This window comes from Chamaea fasciata, unplaced genomic scaffold (assembly GCF_029207755.1).
Source record: "Chamaea fasciata isolate MVZ Bird 193981 ecotype frontalis unplaced genomic scaffold, bChaFas1.0.hap1 SCAF_5, whole genome shotgun sequence".
NCBI classification, from domain to species: Eukaryota; Metazoa; Chordata; class Aves; order Passeriformes; family Sylviidae; genus Chamaea; species Chamaea fasciata.
Window position 1 is genome coordinate 54,531,377 of NW_027094090.1, and position 8,693 is coordinate 54,540,069.

Consider the following 8,693-nt stretch of genomic DNA (forward strand, 5'->3'; position numbering starts at 1 on the left):
GCCGCTGGTGCTGCTTTGCTCCTGTTTGACACTGTTCTCAGGTTTTGTCAGTTCTAAAAAGAGTTTACAGATTAATATTGGAAGTTACAGATTAAGTAGCTTAATCTTAATCTTACGTGATTGCAGAATGCAGTTCATAAATTATGGATTGCATTTTGTATGTGACAATCTATTAAACTGGAAGGTTTTCAAAATGTTTAAAAAGCCGTTAGAAATTCTTCTGCAGAACTTTAGGAATTCTCTGCAATCCTGGAACTGTCCCAGGTGGAAGCAGACGAGAGACAGTTCTACTGTAAAGAAGGCAAGCCTGGAACTTCAAAATACATCTTTAAAGGTACATTGCACCAAATTACCTAACAGGAAGAGTTCAGTAGCTACTATTCCATTAGAAATGCTACATATGAAGTATTTATAGAAACAGTTTAAGTTTTGAAAGATTGAAAGGACAGAGACACAGTCCGGCATTTTTTTTTTAATTCTAAAATTCCAAGGTGGCCTAGAGACTCCAAGATTGTAGCACCTCTGAATTTCAATGGAACCATCATGTTTTGTGGTGATCCTTCTGGTACAGTTCTGCTTCTTGTATTTAAAATGTATATTTATGAGTCAGGGAGACATAATGGAGTGAGATTGGCTCAACACTGCCTGTGATCCCTCATTCCCACTACCATCACCTCAATGTGTATTTTCTTGTTCAGACTTATACAGGGTTTTAATTCTACCCCTTCATCAGGAGGTCCCTTTGCCTGCTTCACTTGAGTTCTGCTTCTATCACTGCCCCTTGGTTAGGTGTGGCTCAAATGTGTTCTGTTCTAAATTGAAACATGGTAAAAATCACTAGCTGCCTATTTACATTGGGGGTTTTGAAGTGTTAAGGATAGCACCTTGTAATGCAATTTCTCTTTTTGTAGATTTGCTCTTTATACCATTTAAAATTTTTTAAAACTTAAGCCTCTGGATGTTGCCCTGGCTGTGGTGGGTGGTCAGAGCCTCTGGATATTGGGGAGGGAGTTGGTATTTTGGTGGCTGGACAGGTGGTGTGACGTGAGGGATTGGCCTGGGACACGGCTTGTGGGAGGGTGGTGGTCCTGAAGGTGGGATCCATGATGGAGGTGAAAGTGAAGCCCTGCACTCGTGTACAGGGGCTTTGTGAGGTCTCAGGGCATCCAGTTCCACAGCAGCATGGCTTAGCTGGGAGTTTGTCTGAGCCATCACAGGCTGTGCTCCAGGAATCCTCCTGGGACACCTGCAAAGCCAGCAGACCACTATTGCCAGCACCAGGCCAGCAGTGGCACAAGCACTGCTCAGTAAGGCACCAGGGCTCCTCTTCATCGTGGAGTTGTTCTTGGCTTGGAGCGTTGGCCCAGTGCTGCTGCAAGGCCCGGGGAACGGCTCTGTGCTGGCTGGGCGGGCCTCGCTGCAGGAAATGCTGAAAGTCACATCGATTCTGTACTCTGGCAGCATTGCTTGGATGAAGCGTGGGCTCACAGACCCAGCTGGCACTCTCAGTTTCTCCAGTGCCTGCAGGATCTCAGCCTTCCCGCACCAGCTGGAAGATACATTGGCGCTTGCACACAGAGAGCTGTTGTACCAGGAGATGAGTGTGGAGCCGGGCTGGAGAGCTGTCAGCGCGATATCTTTGGGGCTGCTGGAGTTCAGGAAGAGGGAGAGCTTCTCCAGGAACAAACCCACCCTTTTCCTCTCCCTCAAGAAAGAAGAGTAGCTGTTCTTGGTCCGCACGGTGAAAAGGTGGCACGGTGACTCGGGGGGCTTCAGGAGCTCGATGGTGAAGGATTGCCAGGCTGTCAGACCTCCAGAATCCGTGGCACACAGCACAAACTCCTGAGGGGAATACTGGAAATCCATCTCCAGGGGATAGCCGTGCATGGCCTGCTGGGAGGTGTTAAACTGTAGCCAGCTCTCAGATCCCGATGGAGAGCCATCAGCTGGGAGGATTTGTAGGGATAACTGAGTGGAGTTGCCATCTTCCTCGTCATAAAATGTGTTGGCAGGTATAGGGACAAAGAACAGGCATCCAATGGTTGCTGTTAGGAATTTAATGGCATGAACAGCCTTTGGGGAAGTGTTTGCTTGCCCTTTAGAGAGGAGGGAGAAAAGGGAGGGAAAGAGTTAGGAGGAAAATATTGCTGTCTCTTGCTGAGGGATGGCAAAGAAATCTTGTCAGCCTCAGTAGAGTGGAGTGTGCAGAAACTGAAACTTTAAATAGTAAAGTCTTGTCCTTGCTCACATCTTAACCTCATCTCTTAAGTGTATTTAGATATCTGTTTATTTAAAGAGCTGTAAATATCCTTCACACTATTTTGTCTAGTCCAAAATATTAGTCAGGTCACGTATAGCCCCTTCCCAAACAATAGCATCTAATTCTAATAACTTTTACACAGAAATACCACAATATGGTATTGTTTTGTCTTCTATTTTCAATATTACCCATGGATTTTTTTTGCGGGGGGGATTTTATGAGAGTATGGATGCCTGAGATGGGATTGCTGTGAGTGCTTCACATCTGCCTGGTTTGAAGAGTTTCAGAGAATTTGGGAGCAGACACCAGGTAAGCTGGAGGATGATAAAGTGTGGGGACAAATTTGAAAGGAACTCTCTGTGACTGTCAGGTGAAGTTTGCTGCCAGGCTCAAGGAGTGAAGGATCACGACACAGAATTCCTGCAGCTTGTGACAAACGTGGTCCTCTCTTCCTGCCATTTCTGGATCTTGTGTACTTGTGCTTTCTACACTTTATGGTCAGGACTAGTAAAATCATGCCGTATTATTCTCTCCTTGTATATTACCTAATGTGAGTATTAGGGAGGGATGATTTCAGGACAAGAATATTTCAGTCATGATAGTCCAAGGACTGCATGGGTTCTAGTACAGGAAACCAGAGACACCTTGCAGGGTGGATGAAAAGGTTGATGGCAGCTGTGTTCAGAAGCAAGAACAGAAAAGTAAACTTGTTTTTACCTTGGGTCACAGTCTGCAGCTCTTGTGAAGCAGAAAATGGAAGAAGAATCCATGCATTTTCCACAAACTGTAGTCTTTCAGATGAGGGGAGCAGCCGGGTGCTTGGATCCAGATGTGATGGCAGCAGTGTCTCACCCACCCCTGTGAAAGTGAGATTACAGTTCAAGGTGAAAGATCATTTAGATCTATGTAAAAGGAATCTTATGTCAAAAATATGTTACAGGGTTGGAAATACAGTTTGAAAGCTTTTATGGCATGTGATTGAAGACCTTTGCCAGTTTCTTCCAGGAAAAGGAAGGAAGGACCATGGGAAAAAGGCTGGAGTTCAACCTTCCCTTTAAAAAATGAGGGAATGGAAGTGGCTTCTATCTCTGGAGAAGAAAGTCTTGTGCTGCTGGGGTTTTGTTTGTTTGTTTGTTTGTTTGTTTGTTTTTTTAATATTTCTGCATGGCCTGTGCTTGCCAGAGTGCTAATAACAGTAATATGTTAGGGCTGTTTTGTCCATCTGTGGGCTTTGACAGACCACAGAATCACAATGGCCTGTATTAAAAGGGACCTTAAAGACCATCCAGGTCCAACCCCTGCCATGATCAGGGACACCTTCCACTATCCCAGACTGCTCAGAGCCCCATCCAACCTGGCCTTGGACACTGCCAGGGATCCAGGGGCAACCACATCTTCTCTGGGCAACCTGAGCCAGGGCCTCCCCATTCTCACTTAGAATTTTATCCTAATATCCAATCTAAACCTGCTTTCTGTCAGTTTGAAGCTATTAGTCCTTGTCCTGTCACACCCCACACGCTTTTGTAAAATAGTCTCTCTCTAAATGATGCTTGCTGGGAAATATGATTGCAAACCTAAATATCTCAGACTACAGTCTGAATACAGGCTTCGGGTACGGACTTAATGTAGGTCTAATAAAGTTTTACAAATAAGATGGCTGTGAAGGGCATTAACAAGATTCTGAATTCTGCACTTTGTAACTGTTTAAAATCTTCTATGGGTACATTTTTACAGGTTTAATATAAGGTGACTCAGGCATAATCCCACAAATTTACCCAACTGGTACTACAAATAAGCCATCTCTGTTGTCTAGTGAACACTTAAGCCTGAGTCACAGATTCATGCATTTGGAGGAGAAGGCAGACTAAAAAGTGTGTCTGGCCTAATTCTTTACTCCAAAGGACAGTCAACTATTTCTGTGTCATTTTTGATAAATATTTATTGTTCAGTCCTTAAAAATCCTCCACAATATTCTTTAAGCATTTTTTCTAATGTTTTATTATCCTTACTGTGAGAAAGTTTATCTAATGTCTAACTTAAATCATCTTTACTGCACTTGAAGGTCATTAGTGCTGTGTTAGTTCCCAGGGGATTCTGAGAATGCATCTTTCATCATTTAAGCAAAATATTATACAAACTCATGTATTTTCTCAGTCTTCTAGACTAATTATTTCAGTTTGACATGTTTTCTAGACCTCTAACCATCCTTGTGTTCCTTTGGAGCTTTTTTAAGGGTCCCCATCTTTCCTTAGATAGGATGGTCAAAGCTGGGCCCGATCATTCAGCTGAGAATTCTGCTCCCAGCTAAAAAAAAAAAAAAAAAAAAAAAAAAAAAAAAAAAAAAAAAGGCATTTCCTTATGGGGAAGACTGCTGCTGGCGTATGCCTAGTGCAGGGAAGCAGTGCTTTTGCACAAGAAACTGTATTGAACTATTCCGGCAGGACTCAGAGCAGGAAAGAGGACAAAAGGAAAGTCAAATCTTAAACATACTCGCTATGCTGCTGGGCAGGTGAGAAGTGCCATTAAATAAAGTCACCAAGGGTGCTTCTACAGCATGTGGGTTGATGCCTGAGATGTTGTGTGACTCCAAGGTAGGCTTGGTGACATTTGGCAAAATCCCACTTGCTCCCAGATCTTTGTCTGAAAGCAATTCCTCTGTTCCACTGGATAAAATCCTTGTGGGTTTTGGCTCTGTTCTGAGCATGCTGCTGCCGTAAGAAGGAGGGAATGTATTTGTTGGTCTGGATAATCTGGACATGTGAAGTGTAGAAAAGTCGTCTGGCACAGTAAGGACTGGAGTGGTGTCAGGGTGAGACAGAGTGATCAGACTTGGATCATGAGGTGCTTCAGCTTTACTGGGGACAGTGCTGGTAAATGTGGGAGGAAAGCTGGCTGAAGCCTTAGTACTGTAAAACAATTTGGAATAGAGAGTCTGTGCTTCTCTCTGGGCTACAGAAGAAGCTGTGCTTTTCTCTCCAGCAAATGAAAAGCCACTGGGCTGTGGGTCAGTCATAAAAGGTTTAGAATGAGGTTCACAGCCATTAGTGAACACTTGGCTCAGACTGCTGCTTGCTAGGACAGCTGGGAATGTGTCCTTGATGGGAGATGTGAAGCCAGACAAAGTTGTGACCCCTACTGAAGCTACTTGGAATAGTGAAGGGACTGCTTCTGGACAGAAGGATGCATCAGAAAGCTTTTCAAGTTCTGGAAAATTACTTTTTGCCTTATTGCTGTAACCTGGCACTTCTGAAACTGACATTGCTCCTGGCAAAAATGGGTGTAATTCAGTCTTGGGGGAAAATGCCACTGCTGAGCTGTGAGGCCACTCCTGAAGAATGTTTATCGCCCATGGCCTGGAAAGCTGCTCTGTGCCTGAACTGATGTCCTGTAGGAGATGGTATGTGGATATCTCTGATTTACTGGAAAGGAAATAGGAGTCTGTCTCAGGCACTTGAGGCTCTGGCTGCTCTAGCAGCAAGGATGCACCAGAAGCTCCAGCAGGCAGCACTTCCAGGTCAGAGAAGAGAAGCATCGTTTCAGTCACCAGTGAAGGTGAAAGATCTGGGAAATGAGAGTCTGCAAACATAGTGGATACCGTGGGGTTAGTTGGCATGTCCCATGCCGAGTCCATTTCTAAGGTGACCAAGCTTTCTTGACTTGCAAGGTGGATATTATTCTGCATCTTGTAATTTGCCATGGTTGTACTTTCTGCACAGAAGGTTGGTAAGCTCTGAGTAGCTCTGAGTGATAGCACAAGTGGGGTGAGTAACTGGCTTGGCACAGGAAAGAAAAAAGGTCTAGAAGCCTCTCCTGCAGCTGGTTTCTGGGTAATTCTAGTTGGTTTTAATGCAGGTGTTGGTGTGATCATTAATTGCCTGCGGCGGAGTCTTGGAGACTTTCTCTCATTCTCCCCTCTCCTGAGTATTCTCCAGCCTGCAATTTCATACCCTAGCAGCCGTGAGAGGTGATGTGAGTTCATGTTGTGCTGCAGGACCTGGATGAATTGATGGAGCAGGGCAAAGCCTCCACACGTGACGGGCCACGACAGCCCCAGGTAGAGGCTGGCGGTGAGGTTGATGTGCGCCGTGTCCTCAGCCAGGACGTGCGTGCCCCTGGCTGCTGGGCCCATGTGCTGCAGCAGGGTCAGCAGGGAGCTGTCCAGGTGCAGGTACTCAGCCATCCTGCACACCACCGACAGGCGCTCCCCGACTTCCAGGGCTGCTGCTCCAGCACAGAGAATGATTTCAGCACAAGTGATGGCAGCTTCCGTCCCACACCTGACATTGCAAGTCCAGAATTAGAGTGGTTAAGAGTAATTCTTTTTACCCCTCCCTGTGTTTGTGAATATCCCTGTCTGAATTTAGTCAATCATTGCTCAGAATTTTACCTCTTAATCCAAAACTTCCTTCTCCTGGAATATAAGAATGTTTCTCATTCCACTAACTTCACTGATGGCTAAGTTTGATCCCACTGCTTGTGCAGAGCACAGCAGCGTGGGCTGAATTCCCCAAACACTGTCCTCACTATGGTAGTAATTCACTTCAGAGTTCTTCCCAGCCCGTTAGACATCAAATGTAGGAATTTACACTAAGAAAGTACCATCAGTGGTAACAAAGAGTGTCTTGTGGAGGCAATTTGCAGCCTCACTGGGGGCTTGCCTCTCTCCCTGCTCACAGAAGGGTTAGGAACTGGAGTAGGGAGATTGGATGCCACCTGTCCAATGGAGAATCAGTGCCCCTGTGCTGCTGGGCTTGCACTCTTCATGCCCATGTTTGCTGTGCACTCTTGCTCTGGGACAACAAAGCCTCCTGCTTTTATATTCAACATGTGCTTGTTCAATACTTTGTGGGGTTTTGGTTTGGTTTTGGTCCCCTGATATCACATTTCCACAGCAGGAAAAAACCCCACCCTGTGTCAATTAGGGAGCACCCATCTCTTTTTTCCTAAAAATCTTTTTTCCCTCCCCTCACTAATGAGAGCAGAAGCCATGGAGACCAGCAGTACTCACTGGTAGCGGTTCAGCATGTGCTTCAAGTTCTGCATTTCCAAGTCCTGCACGTGGATGGTGAAATTTCCAGCAGCCCTCAGTGTTTCCTGGCCAGGCACCCCTCCAGAGGCAGCAAGGTTGAGCAGGTACACTCCTCCCTCCCCTGCCATCGGCAGCCCTTGCAGCATGTTTGTTTTGGGGTTGAATTCCAACCATTTTGGCAAATCTGCACCACTGGCTAAAGTGATCTGCTGCGTAAGAGGATGGCAAAGAAACAGTATTAGTGGTAGGACATGATGTTACTACTCCTATTTTACATAGTGTAAGCTCTAGCTGGACAAAAGTTCAGAAACAGCTACAACTGATCCACTTGAAAATCCTAGAAAATCACAGTGCCTTGGCTTTTCATGTAGTGCTTGTTTTGGGTGTTTTTTTAGCATAGTGGCAACACTTATTGTCCATTTCCAAGACCCTGCATTCTTTAGACTGTTGCTAGATAAAACACAGGTGTATGTAAGTTGTTCATTTGCTCAGTTGGGAACTGCTGCATTGGCTGTGAATGATGGTGAGATTTTTGCTATCAGTTCTACCTGTTTCTATTACATCTTTCTAGGAGATTTTTAGTGAGTTCATTTTAAACACAAAGTGAATGTCTTTCTGCAGGATTGTACTGGGAAATGTGTTGAATAGCATTACCTTGTACTGAGTTATCGTTCCCTGAAAGGCCAACGCTGGCACTGGATGATAGAATATTTTCCCCATGAGGACAGTTACATCTGGGATTATTCCTTGCAGGCTCTTTGTTTTTTCCCATCTGTTATTCAATCCCTTGGCAGCTGCAGCAGGGGAGCTCTCACAGACAGACAGCAGCACAAAGAGGAGAGGGAGCAAGGCCCTCAGCCCTAGGAACAGAGGGGGCCCCGAGGCAGGAGAGCTGTGCTGGGTGTGCCCTGGGTCCCGGCAGGCATCTTCCATCCTCCTCCAGTGCTGCTGGCAGCTGAGTACTGCTACTGGAGCTGTGGGGGAAAGAGAAAACCCAAACCCATGCACACGTGCTCCTCAGATCAGCCAGCTCCATCTCCCAGGCAAGGAGAACGCTGCCAAATGTCTGAGGCTTCTCATTGCATTGAGGCCCTGCTGGTCTCTTTGGGTCACAGTGACATTTGGGGAGGGCTCTGGCTTTAAGAAGCCTTGGTACTCACCGTCGCTGCTCTGTTCAGCCAAAGGACTTCTCAGGGCAAACAACTTGTAGCACAAGGCTGGTTCATGATGCTTTTTAACCCAGTTGCCTTCAGTCTCGTTGTTGCTCCCATCTCTGTTTTTCTTGTGATAAAAGCCCACTCAGAGGTGAAATGCTACGCCAGGGCCTCATCGGGGGGGCTCCAACATAAGGCATAGGGCAGAGCCAGGTGAGCAGCACAGTAACCTGACCTGCCAGGATTTTGT

The 8,693-nt window shown here is 45.9% G+C and overlaps 1 protein-coding gene across 1 annotated transcript; it reads right to left on the reverse strand.

Moving 5' to 3' along the window:
* Positions 1-939: 939 nt before the first annotated feature.
* On the reverse strand, positions 940-8,222 carry LOC136290340 (uncharacterized). Its single transcript, XM_066184684.1, has 5 exons — positions 7,944-8,222; positions 7,269-7,495; positions 4,751-6,537; positions 2,978-3,118; positions 940-2,096 (listed from the first exon to the last, which is right to left on the reverse strand). The coding sequence occupies exons 1-5, from the start codon at positions 8,220-8,222 to the stop codon at positions 940-942; spliced, it is 3,591 nt and encodes a 1,196-aa protein (XP_066040781.1).
* Between the last annotated feature and the right edge of the window lie 471 nt (positions 8,223-8,693).

Bases quoted from the DNA above. Each gene is read 5' to 3' on its own strand.
- LOC136290340 (XM_066184684.1), bottom strand. From the start codon at position 8,222: ATGGAAGATGCCTGCCGGGACCCAGGGCACACCCAGCACAGCTCTCCT. The intron at 6,538-7,268 runs GTGAGTACTGCT...TTGCAATGTCAG, and splicing joins CACATGCTGAACCGCTACCA to GTGTGGGACGGAAGCTGCCA. The intron at 3,119-4,750 runs GTATGTTTAAGA...TCACTTTCACAG, and splicing joins CCTGCCCAGCAGCATAGCGA to GGGTGGGTGAGACACTGCTG.